At 29.6% G+C, this 14,760-nt stretch overlaps 1 protein-coding gene across 3 annotated transcripts in view; it reads left to right on the top strand.

Annotated features, from left to right (window-relative positions):
- Positions 1-4,734, top strand: part of LOC145243388 (uncharacterized) — a 99,393-nt gene extending 94,659 nt beyond the window's left edge. For all 3 annotated transcript variants that reach the window (XM_080106226.1, XM_080106225.1, XM_080106227.1), the window contains 2 exons: positions 2,248-2,391; positions 4,140-4,734. In XM_080106226.1, the coding sequence (XP_079962352.1) occupies positions 2,248-2,391; positions 4,140-4,264 (269 nt within the window). In that variant the 3' untranslated portion in view covers positions 4,265-4,734. The remainder of the gene's footprint in view (positions 1-2,247; positions 2,392-4,139) is intronic.
- Positions 4,735-14,760: the final 10,026 nt, after the last annotated feature.

The following is a 14,760-nucleotide window of genomic DNA, read 5'->3' on the forward strand; positions in this document are numbered from 1 at the left end:
ACTGTTTTCTGGGCCACAATCTATTCCATCTAACACTTATCGCTGGCAAGTTTTTGACCATAAGATACTATTTTTTAGCTCCTTACATCAAGTGACTTCATGCCTTGTCTGGAGCGATTTCCATAAAAAAAAATACTTAACTTCAGCCTTTATTTCAATATGTTACTGTTATAATCACGTTGACACACCGGTTCTCATCGAATCATTGAAGTTAAGCAATATTGAACCTGATGGGTGACCATTTTAGGAATTCTAGGCACTTTATGTGTTTTCTGCTTATCTCGGCATTGTTTCCAGTCGTCCTGAATCTCCACTTGCCACTGGTATTCAACAATGTCGATTCAGGAAAGGTGTGGTTGGAGATTGCGCAACTCTTGTCACAAAAATTTCAGATTTCACTACTGATGCAATTCTCTATCTATATAAAAGCCAAGTACGTCCAAGGATGGAATACTGCTGCCATATCTGGGCAGGAGCTGCTAAAAACAGCCTATCCTGCCTTGACATAGTACAAAATAGACTTCATGGCTTAGTGGGGGATGCCCTTTTCTGTAACCTCTCTCCCACAGAAGAGACGTTGTGAGCCTATCCTTTGTTTTATCGTTATTTCCATGGCAGGTGCTCGTCTGAACTCCAATCTCTGGTCCTCCCTCGCCAATCTTTTACGAAAAACACCCGTCTAGCTGAATCCACTGTCAAAAACTTTCACCACTCTTTATCTATGCCTAAACCTAAACGTAGATTCCATGAACAAAGCTTCTTTCTTAGAACTGCACGCCTATGGAACTCTGTTCCATCTGCCTGCTTCCCTCCTGACTACAACTTGGATGCCTTCAAGTCCAACGTAAACAAATTCCTGATGAACCGCCCCCTTAAGTAGACACTCTAAATATCCACACTAACGTACTGTACTTACAATAACCCTTATCCCTGAGTGGCTTTCGGGCCTTGATGAGTGGTGACCACCTTGTAAAAAAACAAAAAACAAAAAAAAAATGAAGGAAACCACCATGGTGCGATATTCATCTACTCTGTTTCAGGCGTAGATAAACTCTTCCAGAGAATATAGATAGAGTTACAACTAAGTGTTGTGTTAGTCATAGCCACAGTATCAGACGCAAACTTTCTGTACTTCTTGTAAGTATACCACCGTAGTCTTAATTATTATCTTAACTACAAGGTCACAACACTTACAATTGTACAATTACAAAACAACAAATCTGATTGTCACATATACAAATAGCTGACACATATCATTTAGCATTGTTGTGACATCTGCTGCTGGTTGTAATAGTTGTAGTGGTAATAATTTTTGTTGTCAGCAACAGTAACAGTTGTCATGATCATAGTTGTGTTTACAGTGGGTAGAGTTCATTCTTTTTTCTTTATTTGTAGCTGTCGTAACAGCCTTTCTCTCTCTTGCTCTTTACAGCTGTTTTTTTTTTTAATTATTTAATTGTTGATGAAAACAGCACACATTTGTTTTAAGTTTAACAAATTTTAATTTTTTATTTATAGCTGTTCGAAATTACAAATTTCTGCTAGAAATACATTTCTAGCAGAAATTTGTAATTTCGAACAGAAATTTTCTCTTTCAATCATTTTCATTTTTAAAAGAATATTTTTGTTTAATGTTTATTTTTAATAGAAATTTCTTATTTTGATGTAATTTTATTTTCTAATAGACATTTTCTCTTTCTAATAATATTAATATTTAGTGGAAATTTTCTCTTTTTGCATAATTTTAATTTTTTGATGCAATTTTAATTTCTATAATCTCATATTTAAATAATCTTAATCCTAATGGAAATTTCTTCTATTCAGCTAATCTAAATTTCTAGTGGAAATTTTCTCTTTCAATGTAATTTTAATTTCTAATGGACATTTTTTTTTTTCATGAAAGCTTAATTTATAGTTGAATTTGTTTTTTCAATGTAATTTCAATTTCTAGTGAACATTCCCTCTGAGTTTATCTTAATTTCTACTGGAAATTTTTTTTTTCTTTGCAATATCAAATTTACTATTTCTATGTAATCTTAATTTTCACTAGGTTAGTTCTGCCTAATATTAATTTCTAGTGGACATTTTTTTTCTTTCAACATAATTTATATTTCTAGCAGATGTTTTCCCTTTTTGAGTAATCCTGATTTTAAAGAAGGCTAAGATATGAAAGATTTTATATTTTTTATAATTATATATTTTGATTTATTTTATTTATTTATTTTTTGTTTTGTTTTTTCTTTGCAGGGTCTGGTTGTCAAGGTAACCAGTTCCATTGTCAAAATAGGACATGTATTCCTTCTTTTTGGAAATGTGATAAAGAAGCCGATTGTCCAAATGCAATGGATGAAAAGGGATGTATATATTCACCTACCCTTCTCCCAAAAGATGGTATGAGCCTAATCTTTTCAGACTTCAGATTATTATTTAATAGTTTATATTAAAACAAATATATAGAAATTTAAAAATAGAATTTCTTATTGACAGTTCTAACGAAAAAAAAAAAAAAAAAATGATCACTTTTCTATGGATTTAATTAGATTACAGTTTTCAAAGTTAATTCCCTTTCATGAAGCACACTTATGTGTTGAATTTATATTTGAAATTATCTAACCAAAATAAATCTATATCAATAAAAGTGAATGAGTTTATTGACAAAAAAATCTTAAACGGTGGTGAGTATGATATTAGTTGGGACTATGATGTTAGCAATGTCGCTTGGCCTTTTGTCTAGGAGCAAATTGTGGCATCTGTTCTGCTGCTGCACTTAACATTTTTTTGTTCTCGGTTAGTGAGGGAGAAGCCCTTTATAACTGAGACAATTTTTTTTTTTTTCCTATCCAGAGTGACACTTTTTGGGGAGCTGCATTTTTCCCACATTAAAAACCGACCTTGTGTCTAACTCCACCCTCGTGGGGAGGCAAGTAAATAGGAATAATCACAATGACCATCACCTCAACGAGTGTGATGGATGTAACATAAATGTCAATTAAGATTTTAAAAAAAATCTGTTTTTATTGGATGGCAATTCACATTTGATATGTCTATATATATATATATATATATATATATGTGTGTGTGTGTGTGTGTGTGTGTGTGTGTGTGTGTGTGGAACTGTGTGTGTCAGTGTGCATGAGTTCATTCCCTAAAAATTGGAAAACGGCTCGTCCGATTTTTACGAAATTTTACACAAAGGTACTTTATGTGCCCGGCAGTATTCTTAGATAGGTTTTGTATTGAAATGTCTTCGATAAGTATCGATAATCAAAATAATCCGATGAAAGAAGAGACAGGCGATTTTGACCAACGTTAACATCTGACACAGCCTAACATCACAAGAGAGCATCTGAGAAGTAGGTTCTTTGATATGACAGAGGCATGTTCGAAATGAATATTTCTGCTTAAAGCACAATTGCACTAAGGGTAGTATATATGTAGATAATAGTAATATATATATATATATATAGAGAGAGAGAGAGAGAGAGAGGTCACTATGAAATAATGGGGATCAGTAAAGAAGAGCTAATAATAAAAGAAGAAAGAAAAATCGGGAAGATAGTGGAGAAAGAAGGAGAGGAGAGAGAAACGGTAAATAGGGAATACCGAAATACATATATACATAGATAAAAATAAAAATAAACGATCCAAAAGTGAAGAAAATGGGATAAGAAAAATGTTCAAAAAAGTGTTCATAGTGGACTATATATACATAGGTCATTATGAACACTTTTTTTGAACATATATATTATTATCATCATTACCTACATATACACTACCCTTCCAATTTACCCTTATACATTATATAATGATATGATATTTATATTTGGTAGCTTTTATTGTTCACTCTAAATTATTTAATCATTTAACTTTTTTTTTTATTATTCTAAACTCTGACAAGAGCAAGAATTAAAATCGATATGAAGTGCAGGTTTTAAATTTGTAAGAAATTTCTTTGAATATTTTGTCATTGCATTTTTCATTTTTGTTAAAAGTAAATTAATGTTTCCTCAAGTTCAGAATCATTGAAAACATTTTAAAGTAATTTGTTTTACTGATGACCAGAAATTGAAATCTGATGTTGGTTTGTTAAATTTAATGATAATAATGTCAATTATCTTTATTTTTTTCTTTCAAATTAGGCATCTGTGATTCTGATCACTTCCAGTGTACAACAAATGACGAATGTGTCCCATTAAAATGGCGATGTGACGGAACAGCAGAATGCACAGATGAAAGCGATGAAGTTGGTTGCCCCGAAAAATGAGGAGTTTTGGTTAAAAAAAAAAAAAAAAAAAAAAAAAAAAACGACAAAAAAAACGGGTTTTAGTTGCTTCTCCTTTTTCATTTCTGATTTCACACGAGAATAAATGCGAACTAAAATCAACAGAAATCAGCAACAATTAATCGTAATTTGCACTTTTGATTTTTATCCCCCCCCCCCAACACAAAAAAGACATGATCTGGATAAATTTCTTTCACATTTGTGAAGAGAAAAAAGAGCAAAATGTAAAAAAAATTTGATCAGATTTTCTCTAAAAACTCCAGAATTATTTAATTCAAAATTGTACATAATTTTATGAGTTACAAACTAAGAAATTGTATATTATTCTTTTTTTCTTTTCAATGTTAAAAAAGAAAAAAGATACACAGTTTTGATTTAAAAAAAAAAAATATCTTTCTTAGTTAAATGTTAAGCTCCCCACAGAAATAAATACAATAAATGCATTCAATAAATCTGTGTATTTATTCGCTTTTCTATTAAGAGAATGAGGACTGTGATTGAACCAATAGATATTGTCACAGATTGCAGAATCTGCTATGTTAAATTCAATTTTTATAAGATCTATTGTATTCAGTTGTATATTTATACAAGATTATTATGAAAAAAATGATGCTATGACATAATTGACAAGCCTTTCTGCAATCATATGTGAAAAATCGATGTCTTGCATTATTTCATGAAAAGAAAATTGTAAGTAGATGTTAGAAGGAAGAATATAGTTTCCCAATGATTATGGTATAAGAATTCATCATCAACAATTACACTACTTTCACACAAAGATTTTTCCTGAATATTTTTACGTTTTTCATAAGAGCTCCACGGATTAAAGAATTGGGGGGGGGGCGTATCTGGCCTGCAGGCCATAGTTTGCAGACTCCTGTTCTCATCTTGAAATTACCAAGTTTGACAAAAAGAGTTATGCCTTTGACACGATACACCTGAAGAAGGCTAGAGATTTCATCAACCGAAATGTTGCGAAAATAACACTGAATATGAAAACGGTAGTCCGAATAATCAAAATATAAATATCCTTGTAGTTTAAGTTTCAAACTCATGTCAAATTTGAATCCAAAAAGGATTCGTAGAATTTATTAGTTAAATATTTTCTCTTTATAGTATAACACGTAAACTTGGTCGTTTATGAAAAATTGCCATCATTCTCAAATTTGTTCCAAACGTGTCACATTCTATCAATATTATATCTCGGTACTTGTACAGTTTAATGAAGACATTAAAAAATGAAAATATCGAAAAAAAAGGTTATATTGTACGTATCCATTATGGAATGAAGTTCTCTGAAAAAAAAAAAAATTCACTTAATTTGATCAAGTAGTTTGTTTTTTTTTACAGAGAAAAAATAATTTGTTATGATACCTACCAAAAGATAAACAAGTTTGATTTTTAGGAAGAAAAGCTAATATTTAAAGATGGAGAGAGAGTTTTGCCACTTTAAACTGAGTTATCTCCCCGTGGCATGTTCAAGAAATTCAAAGATGGCTACTTTCATTGCGCTCTCATAAAAATGTGTTTTTCCACTGACAAAAAAAAACTACTCAATCAAATTAAGTAAAATTTTTTTTCGGAGATCTTCAGTCCAAAACGGATATGTACAATATAACCTATTTTTCGATATTTTCATTTTTTAATGTTTTGATTAAACTGTACAAGTACCTATATTTCTCTAAGTTTGTTTGGCTGTCAGTACATTTCATTTTTTTTCAGAAACTATTGTGCCAATCTGGCAAAAAATTTGTATGGACCTTTATAAGGTGCAGCAAACCAAGTATAATGGTATCCATTCATTCAATGCACAGTTAGGGATTATTACTTAATGCACAAACCCCATCCAACAATCAATTATAATAAGGCATTCATTCTAAGTCAATGACTATAAATGTTGCCAGTTTTATACAGGTTAAAAAGTCTAGTTAACATATAAACAATTTAAATGTTGACATATACACTGATATCAAAAATACATACAGTAGAACCCCAGGATATGGCATTAAAAATTAGTAACAAAATATAGTACAGTATATAATACACATGTATATAATCAAATAACATTCTAAGTAACACCGTAAGGCAGAGCAAATGTCGTAATCAGGGCCCGGAAGAAAATTGTATTCCACATTGTAACCTGAAAAACCTGTATCCTAGGGCCACTGTATCCCGGTGTTCTACTATATTCGTGTCTGTAAAACAGAGAATGTGGAAAGAAATCAGAACAAGGGTTTCCATTTTATGATCGACTAGTTGTATATTTCAAGATGCAATTAAGTCATTTTAATTATTGATTTTTATTTGTTTGCACAATTTTGAAACTTATACAGAGAAAAAAAAATTAGTTTTAAGGACAACGACTCTTTCTGTTCTTCAATTTAAGTTCTCCTTGCCGATCATAATTGAAATGTTCCCATATTACCAGTTGTCTGGGTGAGAGTACTTAATTTTTTTTTTTTTAGAGTATTTATTAGTACAAAAAAAAAAAAAGGGGGGGGCGGGGGAAGGTGAAAACAAATAAATGTTACTAAAGGCAAGATAAGTTACTCTCCTACTTAATAGAATAAGTTTTTTGTGTTTTAACTTATTTTAAAGTGTTTATTTTTATTTAAAAATAAAGGTATTGTAAAATTTGTGGAGTTATAATATATTGAAAAAAATAGCTGAGCCTCAATGATCGCTCAAAAACTGTAACTCAAACAAAATACTGATAGAACATTACATTTTCACATGATTTGTGACATTTATTTTAATGTGTTTCTATCACTATTTATTAGGTTGGTGCAAAAATAATGTTTTTTGCCATGAAGTTGAATAGCAAAAAACATTTTTGCACCAACCTAATAGTTTAATTTTCGATTTTTGAACGATTATCAAAGCTACAAACTGGCTGTTAGGACAGCACCATTTTTTTTTTTTTTTTAGTTAATTCATACCTTTTGTTTAAAAGTAAGAAATAAGCACTTTAATAAGAGTTAAAACACAAAAACCTTATCCAGGTAATTAGAAGAGTAACTTATCTTGCCTTTGGTAACATTTATTCGTTGTATATTTATTTTTTTCACCCTTTTTGTTTCGTTGGCTATTCTAGTAAATGTACTTTAAAAAAAAAAATAAACTGTAACAAAATACATTATGATGATGTCAATAACATGGCACAACTATAAAAATGAAAATAGGCTAATCAGAATCAAAGTTTGATATCTCAGCTAAAATGCTATTCAGGCCCAATTTTCAAAATCTCATACCCTCACGTTCATTAAAATAATTTTTAGACTGATGGATGAATACTTTTAGAAAAGAAACAAGAAAAGACGATTTGCATAAAAATAGATTTTATTTGTAGGATCAGGAGTGGGAAAATAATTTTATAAAATTGCCGATTTTATTTCACAGGATATCAACAGAGTTCATTTTGATACATGCTCTCAATATTCATGACAAATTTCTCTGAAGGAAGTTTTCATTTATTTGTTTTTCAGGGAATCATAGGGAGTCGGAAAGTCAAAAGTTGAAAAAAAATAAAATAAAATAAATGAATATAAAATCACATTTTAGCAATAAAAAAAAATGTGTTGTTTTGTTTAGTTTTCATCAAGAGATTTTAAAAACCACAAAAATAAAATTAAAAAAACTCTTGTCAAACAACTTCAACAGAACATCTTGTTTTATTATTTCCTTAAAACGTAAAACCATTTCATTTGAGGAAATAATTTAAAATACTAAATCATTTTTGATAAAAGACATTTCTTATGTATGAAATAAGGTTAAAAAAAAGAAATGAAAAAAAAAAGCAATTCAATTGTGACAGAAAGTTTAAATTCCATTCAATTTCCATGATTTTTATTAATTATTATTATCATTATTATATAGCTCTACAAAAGGTATTGAGCACTATTGGATTAAATGCTAATAAATGCCAACATTAAATTATATATACCTCTTTTAAATAACTTAGAATAGCAAGTTTAAAAAAATGCATATGTATATATATATATATATATATATATATATATATATATATTATATACACACACACAAATCTAAATATATCGAACATAGTAATAAAAAAAAAAATTACAAATTTGCCAAAAAAGGCTTCTTTGCGTTTTCATAAAATTAATGAAAGTAAAACTTCACCCTCCCCCATCCATCTCAGAGTAGAGATCAAACAGAACACAAAATTAGAAAAGTTTAAAAATGGAAATTCAATGGTGACACAAACACAACTATGTTTCAATTCCATTCAAACCTTTCCATCAGACATAAGGAGACGTAAAATAGAAATAAAGTTAAATTTGTTTAACTATTCAACCTTCATTTGTATGATTTATTATTATTATTATTATTATATAGCTCTACAAAAAAGTCTGTTGAGATTATTGGATTAAATGCTAATAAATGCAAACTTAGCATGTTCTGAATCAAAAATGCGATAAGGAAAACCTACACAACGTTTTGTCCACTGTTTTCTAAGCTTCAAAAGCGAAGAAAATAGTAAAAAAACTTTTTTTCAATGTGACTTTTTTGTAAGATTAGTAGATGTATATATTTCATATATGGATTATATATATGTATATGTATCATGTGCAAGCATTGATAGATCTTTCTTATTTAAATATGTTATATCCTTACTATATATATATATATATATATATATTCTCTCAAAATAACTGCTCCTCTCGTTATGTACCATTTTTAGCTATTTATTTCTTTGCTCTTGAAAAGTGGTCGAAAAAGTGGGTAATTAGGTCTTCCTTTTCTCATTATTAATTCATACTATCGGATTTGTTTTATCCCTTTTATTATCATACATGTTTTAAATAACTTGGAATAGCAAGTTAACAAAATACATATACAAAAGGATAAATTTACCTCAAATAGTAATAAAAAAAATAAAATAACATAAATCACAAATTTGTCAAAAAAAAAGAAAAGAAAAAAAAAGAAAAGAAAGAAAAAGAAGTCCTTTGCATATTCAAGAAATTAACAGCAGTTAAGCTTCACCCTCTCATCTTTCTCAGACGGAACACAAAATTAGAAAAATATAATAGTTCAAAAGTTCAACTTCATTATGATAAAAACACAACCAAGAGGTTTTGAATAGTATTAGTATTGCACTGAAATTGTATCTTCTATAAGCTGTGAAATAAACAGAAATTTTTTTTTTAACTAAACAATCATGTTCCATACACATCACGGCAAAAGTGAAAAGTGTTTTGAAACTTTATGCATAGTATCTGGAAAACATGCCTACCACTTTGATGGCAATTTTTTTGTTCTTAATGTTTCTTATAGCAATACCATTCCTAATAATACAATCAACAAATCTACTAATATTCTGCATATCTACAAAGTAAGCCTTTCTAAAAAGATAAAAAAGTTAGTTTTGATTACAATACATGGTGTTTGAAATGCGAAAAGCAGAGAAAGATTGGTGTTAATTTGGAGTTTTCCTTCCTCACAAACCTTGATTAGGCAAGGAAAACTAAATTAATACAAATTATTCTGCCCTCACCACTTCTAACACCATGTATTATTGACTTCTGGCTATTATCAGAACTAAAGCTTTTTGTCTTCGTAGAAAGGTGTTTATTTGTTAGATATACGGGTTATGATCGATTAGATTATAAGGACCCCACCAAATAAGTGAAACAAAAGGAACAACTTTTGATCAACATGGGTGTGACCTTTGCAGACATGACATCTCTAAAAAAACATAAGAAAATCGAGTTATTTGGTTTTAAGTCACAAGATCGATTTTAATATAGGGAAAAATTTAAATAAAAATAAAAAAGTGGGAGTAGGGGATAAACTTATTTTTAAATGTAAGGTATATATTTTTTTTTTTTTTTTTTTTTTTTTTTTTTACAATTTTTAAAAAATAAATCTGTTTTAAATTTAGTTGCATTTTAATTTTTTAAATAAGAAAAAAGCTTTTTTTATTACAAGATAGATTGTTAATATAGGGAAAGTTTAATTTTAAGATAAGGGGTTGAGGGGAATATTAAATTTTTATTTTTTAATGTAGGGTAAACAATAATTAACAAATGCAAAAATTGTGCTGTTCCAATCCAGAGTGACCCATTTTTGGGAAGGAACAATTTACGCTTATTTGGTGGGTAGTCTTTAAAACATAATTGATCAACAGGATATTATTAGCACCTGTGGTATTACAGGAAACAGTGTTAAAAAATAAAAAAAATTAAAATTATCAACTGTTTGCAGCAGCAAAGAACTGCAAGTGATCAAAATATGCTGCTCTTGAACAGATTTGTGTTCCAACCAATTGCAGTGGAGATGGGTGGACTTATAGGCACAGTCACATGGGACTTCTTCAACAGCTTTGGTCTCTTAATGAGGCGCCACACCAGGCACCGTCATAAATTGACTTGGCTCTACAAGCCCTTGTCATTACTCATGAAAATGCCTTGAGCCTGATGAGCTAGCAGGATATTCAATGAAACTTTGTAATATTTACATATTGTTTTGAAAAAGGACATGTTATTAATTCACTATTATTTTCTGTTATTTATTGAATAAATCTACTCCCTTAAAAACAAATATCAGGGTTGGTAACTAGGTTTACATATTTTAAAAAAAAATAAAAAATAAATAGCATTGGCAAGAAACACTTATGAGACAAAAAAGTAAAATGTAATTGTCTCAAAAGAAATACATAGACTAGACTTTTTCATATTTAATTTCTGTGATAAATTAGTTATGTATATCTTTTATATCACAATCAGCTTTGACCCAAACTTTGAAGAAAAAAAAAATCCTGAGAAATAGTTTTTCTTGTTAGAAACTTCCATTGTATACAATATATCAAAATTTATAATTCAAATCATGCTAGTAGACTAATTTATCTTTTTGATACATAGCTGAAGTAAATGCAATCGTCTCGCACCCACTTTTGACAATTATTTTAACCATTTTATCTTACTGTGATATAGACCAGATATAAATCCCCCCACCCTATCCTATCTGGTATTGGCACCATTTTCAGTTACATATCATTCTTTATTGCTTGCCTAAGTAAAATTTGTTAATATATACTGTTGCTGTTCTTTCTCTCACAAAACTGCCGCTCTCAATTCGAATTTCAGCGCTTATCTATAATGATTATTCAGTCTTTCTCACATGCAAGAATTGAACCTTCTTTTGCGGATAAAAATGCCTACAGTACTTTTGAAATTCATAATCTGTACCAAGTATAAAATAAAAATAATTTCATCAATTAATACAAGATTAAAAAAAAAAATTAAGACTGAAACTGACAAATTCTCTGCTGTTCAAATAATTAGCAAAAAAATGGAATAAGATTAATTTGGTAAAAAAAAAAAAAAAGAAAGAAAAAAAAAACAAAAAAAAAAACCCAAAAAAAGGATAAAAAAAGAAAAAAAACAGGAACAATACAAAAAGACAGGTCCATGGCATTCTACGATACATATCACTTCATGGCACACCTGAAAAGTACAACTGAAGGCCTTATTGACAGATGTTTGATTTTAAGAGACTTTTTTCTTTTTTTTTTTTTTTTTTAAAGGAAATTAAATCAACTCTTTAAAATACATAGAATAACACTCTGACCATACCTGTTGAAAGATAAATAGATGAAAATATGTATTTGTTGTTTTTGAACTTGATAAGTATTAAACAAAATAACAAGGTAAATAAAATGTTTGGCAAAAGATTTGATCCACATACATATTTATGCTTATTTATCTTTTAAAACATTTTATTATTCTCAGGCTATTTTACGTATTTCTTTAAAAACTCTCTGAAAATGAAACGGTTGTAAATAAGCATCCAGTTTTGCTTCTCAACTTCACCATGAAGCGGCTACAACAGTGAAGCAGCCTGGAGAATGCTATGCAGAGGACACAATTATGAAAAGTGAAAAGAGATTTAGAAAACAAAACACTAAGAATATGGAGCAGCATTCAGTTTTCAAGTCTAATGTGATTAAATTTCTATCGAGTCATCCATTTAGGGATGTGATTTTGCTGCTTGTCGACTTAGTTGGGAGTAGGTATATCAAGGGGGCACAAGTGTTATGAGTTCACCAGAGCATATCTCATTAAAGTTATTGTAAAACAGGCACAGGGATGCAACATTGTGATGATGAGACAGAGGTTGGAGCTTGGCTGATAGTGCTAGACCTATTAGGTATGAAACTCTTTTTTTGAACCATGTCTGAGAAAGAGAGAGAGAGATGCACCAGCTCAGATGTGGCAACAATATTCCATGTATGGGTGGCTTTGTAGACAAGTTAAAGAATTTCTGTAGCCCAGCATTGTCTATTCTGCATGAAGTTCTCCCCATTGATCGCAGCTATTTATTAGACCTGCAAGATTGCAGGTTCAACCCTAACACCGAGAGCATCAATGCTCAAAGGCTACATACATATAAGTAGCTGTGGTACATGAACAGAAGAATGTTGTTCTCATTTCCTAGATTTGTAGTTCCATGCCAGACACGTCCTTGATTGCCACACAAAAAGGCAAAGATAACCAAAAGATGATAAATCCTGATACAAACTTCTAGATTGTCATCAGAGCCCTGTTTGCCAAACTGCAGCCTTAATATTGTTGGGTGCCAAATCTGTTTGCTATGGATGGCTTTGCCAGGAACTGGGGTTCTAGACTGCATAATTGAAACTATCATGTTGCCATCGCCTCTATCAAGGTGAGTAAGGGATGAACTTTATGGAGTGCTACTTTTGTAGCAGGTATAAAAAAAAAAAAAAAAAAACTAGTGTGGAATGTCAGAGTTACTGGCATAAGTCAATTTCTATTTTTAGGTGATTATTTAAAATGAGTCCATATTACCACTCATTCAGGCTGAACTAAGTAATGTTATCTTAATGAATTGTAGTTAAGCATGTTATATTGTTAATAACATGATACAACAATAACAAATGAAATTTGTATACGTAGAAGGAAAATTTGATTTATCAGCTTAAATTCTATTTTAAAATCTGACTTTCTTTATATATTAAATTAGACCAGTATTCTAACAAATATGTTTTGAATTAGATGCCGTTATTACAACCTCAATTGAACATTTTGAACACAATGCTTAACCTTTTGTCTAATATGATCATTTCATAGTTATCTACTTCTATTATACAAGAAGTAAATTTAAATAAAATTATCAAAGATAAAAACAATAAATGGAATATTGAAAATATGTTTAAAGGAATTTGAAGCAAAATATACAAAAATGAAAAAAAGTTTAATTTTAAAGTAGAAATAAAAACAAAATAAATATAATTTAAAGCAATAAAATAAATGCAACATTCAGCAGTATTTATTTAAAGTTTATAGATAAAAATAATGAAAAACTTTAACATTATACATGAGTTTCTCTTGGCCTTGATAAGTGATGACTCAATAATAAAAAAAAAAATGCAAAACTTAGCAGTATTTATTTCAAATTTACCCTTTATAAATAATACTAATAAGAAAGATATTAAAACAGCTTTAGAAATTAAATCGATTGAAATTGTTTGAAAAATATAAAACAAAATAAATCAATAACCTTTTTTTGCACAAAATTAACTATATGAAAAAAAAGGAGGAGGAGGGGATCCTGTCAATTGTGCTTTACCAGGTATTGATGTGATTATGAATATTTTATGCGCTCAAAGTCTCAGGTGATTTAGTAATGTACAGAGTGCTGCCTCTTGCACTGACCACATAACATGTTTGGTTATTTTGAGCACTAGGGAGCATGGTGAATCGAGGAAGACAAGACTTGAGCGCATAAGAAGCAATATGGCTGCATGCACCCCATCAATGCATCCTTTGGATCAAATTGCATTGAGCTTATATTTCCAATGTTGAAAATTTGAGCCTAAATTTTCAGCTAACCAAACTTCTATTTAAAAAGGATATTTAAATAAATACAAACAAAACATTTTCTGGATTATAAAACCTAAACCTTTTTCTCAGAAAAAGTTTGTTGGATGCTCTTTGGTTTGAAAGAATACTATCTCCATACATCTCAATTCAATAAAAATTTTTTAAAAATGATCAAAAGTTAAAAAAAAAAATTTAAAAAAAAAATTTTTAATTAAAATTAAACATACATTTAAAAATTTTTTGTACATGACTAGCAGGCTGCCCGGCATTACCCGGTCATAAAATACACTTAAATATATTAATTCATGCAGATTTTGCATTTTTTTTAATTACATAGCCAATTATCTATTGATTATTTTATTGTACAATATATATCGTAGTGATTTCAAAAGTACAAAAAAAAAAAAAAATTTTTCAAATATGACTTAGCTGCCATCAGCTAGAATAGAAACAAAAACATTTAGCGCTCCAGCCTTCATTGTTACCATTTGAGCTATCGTCAGATGGATAGCAAAACATTAAAATTTAATCAACTTTAACACATAAATGTACATGTGTGCATGTTTATAACAGCACTTTAAGTCAACTTACCACTGCTAAATCCCA

This window comes from Euprymna scolopes, chromosome 22 (assembly GCF_053919585.1).
Source record: "Euprymna scolopes isolate OS-2025 chromosome 22, ASM5391958v1, whole genome shotgun sequence".
Classification (NCBI taxonomy): Eukaryota; Metazoa; Mollusca; class Cephalopoda; order Sepiida; family Sepiolidae; genus Euprymna; species Euprymna scolopes.